The 16201-nt window shown below is 40.9% G+C and overlaps 1 protein-coding gene across 1 annotated transcript in view; it reads right to left on the bottom strand.

Moving 5' to 3' along the window:
- IPO7 (importin 7) overlaps positions 1 to 7278 on the bottom strand; it is a 39370-nt gene extending 32092 nt beyond the window's left edge. The window contains exon 1 of the mRNA XM_074149813.1: positions 7043 to 7278. Within this exon, the coding sequence (XP_074005914.1) occupies positions 7043 to 7126 (84 nt within the window). The 5' untranslated portion in view covers positions 7127 to 7278. The remainder of the gene's footprint in view (positions 1 to 7042) is intronic.
- Positions 7279 to 16201: the final 8923 nt, after the last annotated feature.

The following is a 16201-nucleotide window of genomic DNA, read 5'->3' as shown; positions in this document are numbered from 1 at the left end:
GGACTTAAAAGTGCAAACTGATGTCTTTCCGCAATGGCTATGATAAACTTAAGTTACCTTTTCAATAGTGAAAAACTGCAATGCATTTCATGTTTGGAAATTGAAACACATTTAATCCTAGAATTTTAAAAAGATTACTTTCCCTTTTTTCATGATTACTGACAACTACCCTTTTAAGTAAAGCAACTGTAACAGGGACATTTCAATAAAAAATATGGAAATTGCTTAAGAACTATCAGGGAACTAATGAAAATAACAAAAGAAATTGAACAAAAAAAAGTGATGTCTTAAAAGCAAAAAGCAACAAAGAAATAAACAGCAGTGTACAAAACTGCCACACATTGAAATTTAATAAAATACCAAAGAACAATCTTTCCTTCATTGGAAAAATCAGGACTGTAGCAAGCTACAGAAGCTCCCTAGAAATGTCAATTATCTTAGTATGTGGGATTAATATATTTTCACTGGATTCTTTGAACTATATATTTTAAAGAATAGGACCAAACCATCTACACCATTATCTTGTTTTTTTAAAATCTTACAAATATTATCCTTATTAACATCTCAAGTATCAGACACCCACCAACCACAAGGATGAGCTACTTTATCACCTTTAGTGGCTCAAAGCAGAGATTCAGACTAGAAATAATTTGTGTGCTTTTAATACAAAGTAGCATAAGTAAAATACCTTGTACTTTCCAAACAAAGCCTCCTCTCAATCCTTTCAGTTCATAACTAAATTCACAGAGCTACGTTAACACTTCTATGCATTCTATGTGGAATATAAAGTACTTCCAAACCCTACAATGAACTGCTTCCCATGCCACCAAAGGGAAAGTGATTCCAGAGAAACTGAAATGTAGGGAGGAGTAAGAACAGCTACACAAAGGCATGTGCATACTGAACGATCAAATAAAACCCCAGGTACTACAATAGTCACCTGCTCCCTTGTTTTGCTTTACTATTAAGAAGAACATCACATGTTTTACTGGCACCTGGAAAAAAGAACTGAATTTAAAATAAGACACAACATAGGTGCTGATTTTGTACCTTTGGCATTATAAAAATACAGAACACACATCCATTTCAGCTATTTTAATCTTTGGTATTTTTATTCTCTAAAGATGGCTGCCTCTGAGGACATCATGTTCCTCTCCACTGACAGCACTGCTAAAAAAAAAACCCAACCAAACAAAAAACACACCTATTTTAGGTATATATTCTATACAAATACTGGCTTTTGGTTTTAGTGCACACGATTAACCAGAATACTTTGCTATACAAAAGATGAGCTGCAAAAGAAGATTCATTAAAGGTTTATCAGGGAACTATGTGAATGTAGAGGATTCTGCTGGCCCATGCACGCCCCAGTCTCCAGAAGAATCAAGTGCACTGATGCCACTTCAGTGAAAGCCACTAGCAAGTAGCATCATTCTACACAGAAGTTCGATGGCTCCAGCATGCAAGAATTAAAATCAGGATTTCACAATGGTTGCTATCATACACTCTAAACTGCGTGGAGAACAGAAACAATTTCTATGACTTTAAAGTTCTGACACTGGTAAAACTTTGTCCTTTATTCTCTTGCTCCTTGTTTACAAATACCCTTTAAAAATATATATTAATTTAGAAAGCAACAATGATAACTGAAAAAGAATGTTTCTGTCACAAAGTCTGTTTTCCAACAGCTAACTCAGTATCTTTAAAAAACAAAACCAAAACTCATCTCAAGTCCTTCCCACTTACAAATCCTCCAACATGCCATGTCACTGGTATGACTTTGCTGTCCAGGAGCCAAAGAATTCAGGGACTTTTCCCAAGAGCAGTCTTTGCTATGCAGCCTCACTAGCTGAGGAATGTATTCTATCAGACCACAAACGTTGCACCGCTGTCTGTTAATATCAATCACTGTTTCAGACCGTACAGTCTTTTTTGCATATTTCATTGCAGTTTTTCATAGCAGAGTTGATTTGTTGGCCATGTGCTAAAAGACACCTTTGATAAAAGTGTCATGTCAACTACATAATCTGAAAAATAAATGAAGTTAACATTAAAAAGACCAGTTCATCACGTATGAACTATCAACAGTTAATCATGATGTGGAAAAGCTCTTTTTCCCCAGTAATAATAGCCTCTAAAGTAAGTTACACTCATCTTTAATACTAGAATTATTCATATCTTACACAAAACCTGCATGCTACTAAATGATAAAAACAAGAAACTTCAACTCAGGTAAAAATACCTCCGTGTGTTCTTCTTAGACATTGAGAATTTAACACACTATAACAGACACACTACTAAAGGTACCTCCTTTACTATTACCAAAAAAAGCAAATTGGGAGGCTAATATTTACTTTATGTTGCTGAACTAGAACCCCAGGTTATTTATATAGTTATTCAAAGTAGCACACATTTAAACAAGGGCTACAATTTATTTTTAGAGGAGTTGAAAAAAAACCAAATTCAATGCATATCTGCTGTTCCAATTTTGAAATAATGTGCATGCAATTTTTGATCTAGACCATAACAGGACTAGGTGAACACAACTATTACACCGAGATGAAACAGTTTGGGTTTTTTTATAGAAAGGTATGGTCAGGAACTGTAAGGCCACACTGAATCAGCAAACTGCCCTGTAGCACTCTTTCAATTCTTTTTTAAGAACTCAGCAGGTGTGGAAGTCATTCTGACCTGAGGTTTTTGCAAGCTAGTTCTGCCACCTCTTATGCAGCTACAATGTATATGTAAATCCAGTTTAAGTTCCACAAAAAATACATACATGCTTATCAGATCTTGCAAACATCCTTGATGCTCATTTCATCACAACACTGCAAGTTGTGAAGCCTATTTGCTCTTCTGTTCACAGAGAAAAAAAGGAATGTGCCCTTAGCAAGGCTAGCTAAGCACACACAGTAACTATTTGCTAAGTCATGAGAAAGTGGCAAGTTGCCCTGTCTGCTAGGATTTTAACTTGTACTGGTTAACGTGCATGAAGAACCTAACTTCTTCTAAAGGAAGACAAAGCTCCCTCGGTTCCTTACTGCCCCCAAGGGGATTTCTGGTATTGGACCAGCCTTGATACATACAGTTTAAAACCATCCTTTCCCAAAGCATCTCTCATCTAGCACACACCAAAATACATAGACAGAAGATAAGGGAAGTGAAAATAATCAAATACTTTCGGTAAAATGTCATACTAACAACTTTAAAAGAGAGCTCATGATCTGATAATCACAGCCAGGAAACTCATGCTCTGTTCTTGGTTTTCATCACACTACAATATATAGCTGTAGGTGTTACACATGAAGACCATGTTAGAAAATGTTAAAAAAAACCCTGAAGATTGGAGTAACACTATAAATACCCACCCCAAAGTATCCAAAACATAGCGTTTCAGCATTTGGAAATTCCTGTGTGAAAGGTACCATGTAATAAACTAAGCAGCTTGCTTCTTCCCCTTTGACAACCTTTCACTCCAAAGCTCCCAGTAGTTACAGTCCAATCATTTAATTTAATCATTCCATCATTATGACATTTGTATTTATTAAGAAGGCAAATGAAAAACAACTGAACTAAGCCCTACTGTATTCTGTTAAACCGATGGCGTGCTACAGCAACTAGTCAACAAGCTAAAGCATTTTTCCTTCCCCTGTCACTTATATTTGAACACGAAACAGCTTAAACATAACTTCTGAAAGGCAGTTTTTCAGTAGAACAACAGGATAACATTTTCCTAAACAAACTCTGTTCAGCTCTGACTTTAAAAAATCATGAGTTACTGGGGATTGCTCTCTTTTTTTTTTTGAAAAAAAAAAAACCACCACATTCTCAGACACAAAAATTGGGTTGTTAGTCTAAAAAGATGTCTTAATAGCTCACACGCACTAGAGTTAATCTCAGATACTTACAAGACATACATAACAGTTAAGTTATAAATACCGCAGAATTACAAAGAAGAAACCTGCAAGGAAATTATTATCTAGCAACTTTGTCTTTATAAATATGTTGATATTAAAAAATGAAACACTGTGTATTATTTTCAGAGTGTCATCCCATAGCTGCATAGTTAAAAATATCTATTTTCATCACCATTTCTGGGAAACACTTTACACACGCAGTGCAAAGACTGTTTCAAAAGGCAACAACGTCTTCTTGCTGCTTTCCAGTAGCTTACTTGAAGAATCTGGTTCTAAGACATTGTAAAACACAGCTTTTCCCTGTAAGACAGGGACAGAAATGGGCAAACACCTCAGGGTTACACTATCAGCTGGAAATTATGTGAGAAGCTGTCGGACACAAGAGCTAGTGGTATCATTCCCTATAATTTATTTTCACAATGAGGAAAGTAAAGTCAAAGAGATTGACATACTTTTTTTTTTTTACTTTTGGTTTTTGGGTTTTTTTTAGTGTATCTCAACTCTAAAAGTTCTCACAGCGTTTTATATACAGGCAATATAACCTGATAAGACTTAGTGAAAGCAGAAATAAAGCACAGAACAATTCATGACTTAGCCAAGGTCAAAGGAAAAATAATAAAGCCTGGACAAACCAAGAATCATGCATCCATCCCGGTTCCCTTCTCCAGTCAGTGGAAACTTTGTTGATTATGTCCCTTCTCCAGTCAGTGGAAACTTTGTTGATTATGATGAAGACAGATCTAGATACTTAAGTCTTCCATTAATTAGGAATATCAATTACTGAGGCACGTCCTTTTTCTGATAAAAAGACCATTCTACTGAAAACCACTCTCATCAGCTGAACAGAGGCATTTCAGACAAATTAAAGGTAAACTAAAAGGTCAACCAAGGACAACTACTAAACTTAAAATTATAAAAACACTTGTGTGGCCCTGGCCACATGCAAGAATAGCTTTGCTGCTGTATGATTTCAACTTTACAGAGAAAGAGACCCCCATAAAACATCAACTGGTAACACAATTGCCCTAACAGTTAACAAATTTAGATCAGTATCTGCAACAAATGCATAACTGACTTCAATAAACCTATGAAACACCAAGACCATGCATGTGACTAATACTACATAAATGTACGAGCGCCTGCAGATCTAGGGTTTAACAAATATTTTTATCACAGAAGGTCTGTGAAAGATCAGTGAGGCTACATTTCCAATAATAAAGAATCCTCACGCACTGGTTCAATAATGCCTGGTATTTTTAAAGGGGAACAGATATTTCGATTTTATACCTATTTAATACTTGTATAGTACAGGACAGATCATCATGTTTTGATTCAAAAGTGTGAATAAAAGGCAGTTGCCAGTGAGCATGATCCTTTATGCAAGAGTTAGCCATTTGCTGAAGACCCCGACTGTAAGACAACGTAATTTCCTGCATGTTCAGCAGCTCAACACCTGCAGAAAATAGCTAAAATAGATTTCAAGCAAGTTACTATATATATTGACATGCATAGAACACAAAAAAAAAAAAAAAAAAAAAAGAGCTGCGTTTTGGAGCCAGCTTAAGATTTCATATATATTGCTGTCTTTATAGGCAATTACATTATTTTCACTTTTGGTTTAAATAAGAAAGGCTAAAATACTTTTTACTTAAGTATATAGAAAAGATAGCCAATTACTTTACACAAACCTCAATTAAACATTGAGTAGTTTTACAGCTATCTATTTCAATTGTACCTAATATTTATTTACCATTCACTTATGAAAAGACATGCAGGAATTCAGCCTAATTACACCTTCCTATAATATGAGCAGCTGTACCTTTAGTTTTTGAAAGTTTCTCTTCCGCCAGCAGGGCATTTGGCCCACCTTTATCTAAGCTCTGCTGAACATCTGTTGTATTAAATGTATTCTCTCAGGCCTAGAGTCTGCTTAAGAGCCACAAAGAAAAACGTTTGTGGGAAAGGCCAACTAAAGGCACCACAAGAGCTGCCACGCAGCTCCTTTACCTCCTCCATCAAGCTATCATCTTTTCTCTGAGTCAAACACTAGAACACCTCTTTTTTTCAAATATCTAAAAGTCCTGTGGCTGTGTCTCATCAATAAAGAAAAGTTTTCACCTGCCAGGTGGGAGTTAAGTGGAACAAAAATATAACCTTCTTCCAAAATTGAAATTTGTGGAACTAGGACCTGCTGGTTTTGTCATATCCCAATATGACATACGAATGTAGTCTAAGCAGATGACATATCTGGGTTGGGAACCCTGTCTTCCCCCATCTCTTGGACACGTGTGGATACTACACACAGGAAGCACACCTACCTCAACAGCGCTGCTGAACCCGGAATCCAAAGGATTTGTACGAACACCAAATAACGCCAGGCTATCAGATATATTTCTGAACTCAGTCCAGGCCACTCTTATACTAATAGGCTGCACTACTTATAAAGTGATGGGGGTCTTGCTACCCCTTTTCCCTTCGACAAATTAACTGCCTTCCACATCCAAAGGCTACCCTTAGATAGTCCTAGGCAGGACTGGCTCCAGCCTCTGAGCCACCGGGGGCCTGTGCCACCGACGATTTTAAACACCCCTCTTACAGATGATCCTTTCCCCGGTTGAGCAGGAAGACAATGGAGGTAATTTGCTACCGACAGGAAAGACAACGGGGGCCTCCTCCCTCAACGCCGACCGCTTTTTGCCGCTAAACCTCCCTCCTTGAGCAGCCCCGCCCGGTACGGCATGGCCTGGCCTGGCCCCGGCCGGAGGCCCCGCTGCCATGTGCCGGGGACAATGCGAGTCGGGCGGTCGGGCCTGGCCCGCAGCCGCCGTGACACCAGGCTGGGCAAGGGCGGCGGGAAGGGGCGGAGGGCGCGGGGAGACGGGGCTGAGGGAGCGGCGGGGGGGTTCCACCCCCTACCCCCCCCCCCCGCTCCAGCCTCCCGCCGCTCCCTCAGCCCCGTCTCCCCGCGCTCTCGGCCCCTTCCCGCCGCCCTTGCCCCGCTTCCCCCTCACACAGGCCTACCCCGACCCCGCCGCCCGCCCCGGTGTCCCGTCCCCCCCCCCCACCTCCGCTTTCCAGTATCGCGGCGGTCGCGGCCCCGGCCCAGGCCCCGCCGTCTCCCTCACCTCGTTAAGCTGCCTCTCGGCGGCTTCCCGTAACGCCGGATCCATGGTACCCCGCAGGGCCTCGATGATGGTGTTGGGGTCCATGGCGGCGGCGGCGGGGGGAAGAGGAGGAGGCGGAGGGCAGGGGCCGGGGCCGGGGCCGCGCCGCGCCGTACGCACATGGACCCGCCGCCTCGCAGCGGCCGCCGGCGCGAAAGGAAGGGAGAGCGCCAAAGGCCCGGATAGAGCTGCCCCCCGCCGCCGCCAGGGAGCGGCGCCCCTTCCGCCGCCCGCGTCCCGCCTCCGCGCCGCGGGGCGCCACGGGACCTGTAGTCTAACGGCCGGCCCCAACCGCCGCCGCCGCCGCGCGCCTGGCCGCCGCCCGCCCCACCAAACCGAAGCGTCGGGCGGCGGGCGCGCTTGTAGGGAGGCCGCGCCGCCGCCCCCGCACGCTGAGGGGAGGGACGGAGAAGGGTCCGCCGCCCGGTTCCCCCTCCGCCGAGTGAGGGCTTGGGGGACGGGTTGCGTTTGGGGCAGGCGGGGGCCGGTGGAGAGGGCCTGAAGGCGACCTCGGCCTTGCGGTAGGAGCGGCGGGGGGAGGGAGGGGCTGTGGTGAGTTGTCCCCTTCTGCGGGCGGGGAAGGCCGGCACACACGCTGTCCCGAACTCATCGGCCGCGTGAAGATTTAAGTGGAATCCGTTGTTTTATCTGAAGTCCCTCCTTTCACCACGTACGCTTCCCGTTTTTGGAGCGGTGTGGATGGCTAGTGAGGAAGGAGGGATGCGTGGAGACGTGGGTTTCCTTTAAAGGCGCTTGCTTTATGATGGGCACAGGGTGCAAACAGTTGTTAAGCATTTGGGAAAATCCAGCGGTTTGTTCTGCTAGTTTTCCCAAAAAAGAAGTACCGAAGATGTATCCGAAATTTGTCAGAAAATCAATACAAGCAGAGCTGTCTCATTTCTGGAGGGGTTGACTCAGCCACAAAACCAGTATTGGGCTGCTCAAGTTGGTCCTCTATAAGTCACTTCTGCAGGCTTTATCCTACGCATCTAGGCACTGAAGTAATTTCACTTACATGAGTAGTCACAACAAAATAAGCAATGCTATTTATAAGTTAGTTGCATAGTGGTTTGTAAAATCTAATTTGAAGTATACAGAGCCATTCATTGTCATGTCTCCATTTGGGGAATGACATGCAGTGATATACTTGACATTTTGAGTTATATTTGTGACAGTTTATTGAACAGTCAGATAACACAATCAAGAAAAAAAGTTTCGCAAACAACTCTGAAATGAAGGCATATTACCAAAAAACCTGCATATCAACTAGAAAAGCAGAAATGCAAATATGTTTAGAAAATAATGTTAAGTTAAAAGTGATACAATTTAGAAAATTGATAAAGGACACTATTTCTTTACTTGTGTAGTCAAACAGTTTCAGGAAATGGCACATTAAAACTTGATTCCCTTCACCATCCTAGTGTGCCAGTGGTCTTGCAAACGTTTCCCACACGTGGAGTCAGCGTGGGCCACAGGCCAGTCCCATCACATAGCCTGGGTGGAGCCAGCTTGGTTTTGAAGGCCATCCTCTCTCAGTTGGCCACCGTCCCAGAGAATGGCCTAAGGCCGGCTAATCAGTACCATCTCAGCTGGCAAATCTGCACTAGTTAGGTTTATCTAGAGTGTCCTTTCATATATGAAGCAGCTTAACAGACTTGCTTTTGCATATAAATTTTCCAAATGAGTAACTTTTCCATGATTGTTGCTGGACTAAAAACCGGATTTCTCAGTTCCTCTTGCTACTGGTTTGTTGGTGTTTTGTTTTGTGGTTTTTTTTGATTTATACTACATAGCTGTTGGGTTTTTTGTTTTATTGCAAGTATGAAAATGAATGCCTCGTAAAACTAAATGGCAAAGCGGCAGTGGACGGCTGGCTTTCAAAATAAGCCCAGGAGACATATGGACCCAGAAGACCCAAGTGACAATGCAGCATAATTTAAGGACACAATGTCTTAGGGTGTTTTATAAGTTGCCCAGATCTGCAGTCACACTCCAATTCTAGATGTTGCCCAAAATATAAAGAAAGATGAAATACTGTAGATTCGATACCATTAAAAAATGCTACAACAAAGTCTTTTCCATGCTTTTGTGTCATAGCACAGATAAGAAGATCAAATCTCAATGTTCTTTGTATGGAAGGACCAAAGCAATAATGCCTCTAACCAGAGAGAACGTAGATGCTAAGCTGATCAACAACTTATGAAACAGAATATATCTTCCCTAAAAAGAAAAATAAGTACTTCAAAGGACAAAGGACTCATGGTGTGCTGGTTATACCTAATACTCTTTGTCAGATATACAGATGTGAAATGCTGCAAAGAAAAGCACAACGGGGTGTGAACCGTTGTTAGCAGAGGTGCTGTGGTTGGAGCAGCTTATTGCCAGAGCTGTTACCGTTTGTATACAAAAGTGAAAAGGAGAAAATAAAATTATGCAAAAGAATGTACATGCAACTGTCCAGAGTCTGAGTACTCTGAAACAGAAAACATCGTATTTCGTTGAATGTTTGCATTCATAAGGATGTTTCCATTCACATCTTTGCTTGCCCAGAAGTAATAGCAACAACTAACCTCACGGCAGGATTAATGCGTAAATGATTCACGCAAATTAATAAATGCAACATTCAGTCAAGATGGACATTTCATGTAGACTGGACACCAGCAAGAAGAAACATCCATAAGGTTTAAAAAGAATTTATCACAAATCTGAACAATTCGTTGTTGGATTCCATTTGCCACAGGTAGTTTGATGTTTAAGAGGGAGATGAAATAGTAAAGATCAAAGAAAACAGGCATAGTACGAGTACATCACAGTACAAGGGACTGGTGAGCTGTGGCATCCTGAACACTGAAATTTTGTCAGGATTAAATAAATATACCTGCTTCTGTCAGATACTTTCTTTCAACAGTATTAGCAGGACAAAAGAGGCTTTAAGCCCGGCCATCACAGTACAGCAATTGGCAAGGACTTGGGTGAAAACTGTTTAGCAAAGAAAGAAGGGGGAAAATATCCTACCAAAGCATAAATATCTTGCAAGATGCAACAGATGAGTCAATATAGCAATTTAATTTTTAAATCAAATTTCTAATCACAAGAGTTAATGTTGGAGAGAAATGTGTCCCTTAGCCAGACAAGCCTCATCAAATCCTTGGTCTCAGAAGAGAAAAAAGTGTATCCATGCTGCAGAGATTAGCTGCCCGATAATGTTCTCCGTTGTGTATGAACAGTTGTAGACAACCTCAGGCTGCTGTGGGAGAACTGAGCTTCTCAAATTATCTCATAAAAGGCAGATGTGGTATTGTGCAGGACTCAAATATTGGATACAAATCAGTCACAATTACTCCCGAAGATAAAAACTGTACTCTCATAGACAGTCTTGGGTTTAGCAATCATGTGTATTTTCCCTGGAAAGTTGGAACAATAACAAAGACGGTATTTGTCAGCTTCAATAAAGTAGTATACTCCCTTGGAGCTGACTGCAGAGCACTGCTCAGCACGTATGCATTTCTGGGGTACCATTCTCTTACAGTAAATAAAAAGCTAGAAGCCAAAAATTGCGTATAAAGGGAGCACAGCTATCAAAGATCTTTCTTAAGCCTCGTCAAGTTTGGGTTTTTTCACCAGATCTTTCTAAAACATTTTGCAGAAATTTTCATGCCATCTACGTATTCCAAAAAAGGTAGTAACTGAGAAATGCTACTCTCCGCTGTTCTGTGCCCGAACATACTTGACAGCAGCCAAATTGACTCCAGCTATGTGAAGGCAGTGTATTCCTTCATCAACAGCATTCGAAACATCATCCCAGGATTTGGAAAAAAATACTTGCATTTGAAAGTACCTACCAATCCTACAAAGGGAGTTGGGACATGGAGTAAGTGGATGAATCACCAGCACCCAAAGCTATCCTGGAGCTACTTCTGCTAAATCAGAGATGGCAATAGGAAGGAAAATGGACATACAGAAATGTTGTGCCAGTATGCAAAGTTTGCAAATAACTATTTATATTAGTCTTAAGAGAAAAAGCTGAAATGGGATTCAGATATGAAGCTATAAAATTAAATTGATCACAGTCAACATGATTTGGCACAAAATCATGAGACAAAGGTGATTGAGGAGTTCTCTGGTTTGGCTGGGAAAATCGTGCAGTATAAATAGACTTTTTTGCTTTAAAATATCATAGTAGGCTATGAACCTGAGCACACATTGAAGGGATTAAGAACTGGCTAAATTACAGTTATTGATAAAAAGGTGATAAGAGTGTTTATTTAAGGGACTGGTTTCTATTGGATTTCTACTGATACCACTGCTTGCTATTTGATCCTGTAAACAGTTTTGAAATAACTAAAAATTGCTGCAGATCACTGTGAGGATGACATAAGATTAGCAAAACAATCCTATACGGATGAGACAAGCTGGTAACCTGAACAACAAACAGAAATGCACTTCAGTGCAGCCAAATGTTAAATTATATATTTAAGAACCGGAAATGCAGGCAGGTTTCTGTAGACAGCAAGGATTTCAGGGACACCGTGGGCATGTAGGCTGACGAGCTCCCAGCAGGACGGTGTGGCAAAAGACTTAGTACAATCTTCGAGCTGAAAACAGAGGTGTGAAAAGGGGGCATGGGGAAGTGATTTGACTCTTCCTCTGGTGCTGGAGAGACAGACGCTACTTTGCCAGAGAATAGCTCTAGCATTTGTGTTTTTTAAGTATTTACAAACTGGATTGTATAAAATAGCCACAAAAATTATTTGAGATTAAGAGTTTATTCTCTTCATCTGTGTGAGACCTATTTGAAATGTCCAAGTTTGGTTTAAGACAAAAGTTGTGAGGAGTCTCAATTACTGTATGTTGAATATTACTGTATAATGATGAGATAAAGCAGAAATATAGTGGGCAACGTAAGGGAGATTCCTTATCGGGTCCCTGCTCTGAGGCTGGCTCTAGCTGGGAGAGCAGGATGCCACAGCCTGCCCATCCTGTGGTTGCACAGCTCCCCTTTAGCCCCCTTTAGCCAGCTGGGAGTTGGCTTCACCCCTCAGGTAAACTTTGCTGAAAATTTGTTCAGGATAGATTTAAAGAAGCCACTAAGCTCCTCTCTGTAGGCATGAGCTCAGTAGTCACTCCACCCCACCAAAAAAAGGCTCAAGTTACCCCCACCCCCGCCAGCCAGATGGCAAGGCTTGAGCAGATGCTAAACCCCATATTCAACTGCATTTCCCAGGGGACAGAGGCTGAAAACAAGATACAGTCATTAGCTGGTGCAAGTGGAACAGCAGGAGTAGAAATGCTGAGATGAAGCACCAAAGAAACAATCACTGTAATACAGCCAGAGATATTAAGGTCCTGAGTAAATGCCAAGGAGATAGAGCTTTTAGACCAATGGCTTATTTAAAAGAAACACAAACCAAAAAGACAAAACAAACAAACAAACAAAACAACAACAAAACAAAAAAAATCAAAACAAAACAAAACAAAGAAACCAACCAAAAACCAAACCTTGAGTGGTGAGGAAAAAAAAAAAAGAAAAAGTTCTGAGTTCTGATGCATGGTAATTCTGAGTTCAGAAAAAATTCTTTTGCTTTTTTTAAATAAACATCTCTTCAAAGGAGCAGAACTCCCTCATCAATTCTTGCTTTTAACTTTTAGTTAACTCTAGGCAGCAAGCTGGGAAAATAGAGTGACAGTATCTCCTCAAGAAGAAATTACTGGGTATTGAACAGCTCTTTAGTGAAGAAAGATGTAACAGAATCAAATATCTAACAGATGAAACTACAGAATCACTGAAACAAATTCCCAGTGGCTGTAATCAGCACTCTGTTTCTCGATGTCTTGTTACGGAGACTGGATGCTCCTCTGGAAGATATGTTTTAGTAAAAACACAAGCTGTGCTTCATTGAAACTGACAAGATTAGGGCTTTAATAAAAAATACGTGCATAAAACTTGAATTGCTAGTACTATACAGGATGTTGGACTAGATGATGGGATCATAAACTGCACGATGGTTTGGGTTTTGCTGTTTGCTTTCAAGTCAGATGTATCTGCTCCTGAAGGCTGTTTCCACAATGTGGAAGTCCAGCTAACCCAGCCCAGAACGTGCTTCAGGCTCTGTGCGACACAGTGGAGCGAGAGCGCTTGTAGCTACAGCAGTTTTGTCTCCTCCTACCTCATGCACCTTTTTTCCAGCCTGTATGTTTGTGTTTGCGTACACATCTATGCTTTTAGCTTTCCCTTCTCGCAATATGGAGTCCTGTCCAGCTCTGTAACTCTACCCCCTGCCAAACTGTGCAAAAAATGTACTTCACTTCACGCAGGGAAAATGATCCAGAAAGAGGCATTTTCAAATAAGCCTCAGTGGCACATAGACACAGACAATCAATGTTGGACACTAGAAAATGGTGAATTCTGTGTGCAAAAACATTGAATTCATGGCCCTTGGGGAAAACGCCAAACTTACAAAGCTGCAGAACGGTGGATCTGTGACACCCTGGAGAGAAAGCAGGAGGTAGTAACCAGTACTTGCGGCACTAAGATGGCACTAACAGTTTATGCTATTTTCATGTTTTTAATTCAGTTGCACAACCACTGAAGTTAACAAATGCATTGATGAGAATGTGTTGTACTATTGTGAAATGAAAAGTCATGCTGGAGATCACAGAATTTCTGCAAGTGCATACAGCATGTCCTTGGAATAATGGCCGTTACCACTGTGTTCTCAAAGAGTGTTTTCTCTTTATGTGCATTATGGGCATGGTTTTCTTTTATTTTTGTAAGAAAACAAGTATGTCCTTTCCTTACCTACCGTTCCTTGTAGGACCCCAAGCACGTCTTATTTTTTACGATTGTTCCTAAAATGGACACCTGTGGATCAAATGCAATGCGGACTTTAAATTTTGAGAAAGCAAATTTATAGATCTAAGTATAAGGGATATGGATCCATGATTTATTAGTGTTCAGGTGGATGCTTATTTTTAAAACAAGCTTTCTAATGTAGTTTTTACAGCCAAGACTTGGCAATAAACTGAAATTGTTCAGAAATAGCTGTGAGAATGTTCAAGCTGGGGAACAGGTGAAAATTTCTGAAACTTCCTAGTAGTAAAAAAGTACATTTAAGCGTAACTTTAGCTCTATTGTTAAATATGTGTTCAAGTGAGGCTTATGCAAGCTATATGTACATTTATGGAAGTATAATATTTCTTTCTACTTAATAAGACAAAGGGTTCAAGTTAGTCCTGTTTCGAATAATTTTAGTCTTTATAATCATATCCTGATTCCATTTAAATTGATTAAATAACAATGAGTACAGTAGAACAGGACTAGGATTTTATTATATTAAAAAATCACTCAATAAATTTTCAGCATTTAGGAAAAGCTTTTCATTTGCAAGTAACTACATGCACGTATTAAGAACTGTAGTAATCTAGTAACACAGCATTCAGTTATTAACTCGTTCCAATCTGTACAATTCCAGGCAGTTCCCCCCGTAACACATCTGGGTTTTGAAGGTGTGCCAGGATGGCTCCTCAACTGCAGATGGAATTGCCTATGAAGCATGTCTAGAGTCCCGGCAGCCAAGGAGGCTGTGAGGCAGCCAGAGGTGGACGGGGCCGTCGTGAAGAGCCTCTGGTGTGCTCAGGGCTGCCCACATGCTTGGCCATCAGCTCCTAATGCTACTGTGAGGTGACACCGCAAGCCAGTCTGTTGAGAAGCTGTTTCCTTCAAGCACCTTAAATTGCCAGAAGGTATTGCAGGTGGTGAGCAGCATGAATGTCATCAGTAGCAGTGAGGATGTATATGAGAGAGAAGAATATGGAGGCAGCAAAAAGAGAACAGAGAGGAAAAGAATATCAGAAGCGGAAAAGAAGTAAGTGATACAAGAAAAGAAGTTATGAGAAAAGAGGTAGAGGTAAAAGGGATTACAGAATCATAGAACCATAGAATTGTCTAGCGTCCAACCATGAACCCTAACTCTGATAAAAACCATCACTAAACCATGTCACTAAGCACTATGTCAACGCTTTAAATACCTCCAGGGATGGTGCCTCAACCACTTCCCCAGGCAACCCATTCCAATACTTAATAACCATTTCAGTGTAAAAATTTTTCCTAATATCCAATCTGAACCTCCCCTGGTGCAACTTGAGGCCATTTCCTCTTGTCCCATCGCCTGTGACTTAGGAGAAGAGACCGTCCCCCGCCTCTCTACAACCTCCTTTCAGGCAGCTGTAGAGAGCGATAAGGTCTCCCCTCAGCCTCCTTTTCTCTAGGCTGAACAACTCCATGTTGTATGTTCGTAAAGAAGTCTATTATGACTATTATGCAATATGAATGACATCAAATGACTGTAGTAACATTCACCCAAGGATGAAAAATCAGTAAATATGATTGATCTCTAGTGATGACCACAGTCTTAACTGCACATCTGGGATTTATTATATATTTATTATGAAAAAGAAAACATACTTTGTTTTTGCTGGCATGGTACAATATTCTTTTTTCTTACTTTTCCAGCTTTTCAGATCTACCTTTGTCCTTTCTAAACTCAAGGAGACAATTATGTATACTAAGTCAATAAAATGAGTAATAGTTTATCTTTAAATAAAAGACTAAATTGAACCTTTTAAAACTTTCCTGTTTCATTTTCATAAATAGCAAGTTCAAGATGACAGTTGGCCAATGCCAAACAGATACCCTTAAAAATCCATTCTATGCCAAAATTTCAAGATTAAAATTTAGGTCAGGCAATTAGGTATACTCTCTCTACTCCCTTCCCCATTTGATACGTAAACATTTTTTCTTTTAGAAAAGTAAAGCAAATGGAGAGTACAGTTACCAGATTTCTGCATAATACAGGGGGAGCAGGTAGATAGAAAAGAAGCCTTTTATGCAGGAAAAATAAAACCAGTTCTGTTCCTTTATGAAATATATAGCTGAAATAATCAGAACTGTCCTAAAAGCAGAGACCCCACACAGGGCAGGGGACAAATCCGAGCTACATGGCCACATCTGTTTCTTTGGGCCTGACTGCAGACAAAGGAGACTGAGTGTTGCTTGGTGAATTCTCTGTCTGCCTGAGAGGAAGCATAATAAAGGCATCAAAGAAATACCCAGAGGCAGGC

The sequence above is a fragment of the Numenius arquata genome, chromosome 6, assembly GCF_964106895.1.
Source record: "Numenius arquata chromosome 6, bNumArq3.hap1.1, whole genome shotgun sequence".
NCBI classification, from domain to species: Eukaryota; Metazoa; Chordata; class Aves; order Charadriiformes; family Scolopacidae; genus Numenius; species Numenius arquata.
Note: the sequence above shows the minus strand (reverse complement) of the source record. Positions and strands in the feature narration are given on the sequence as shown.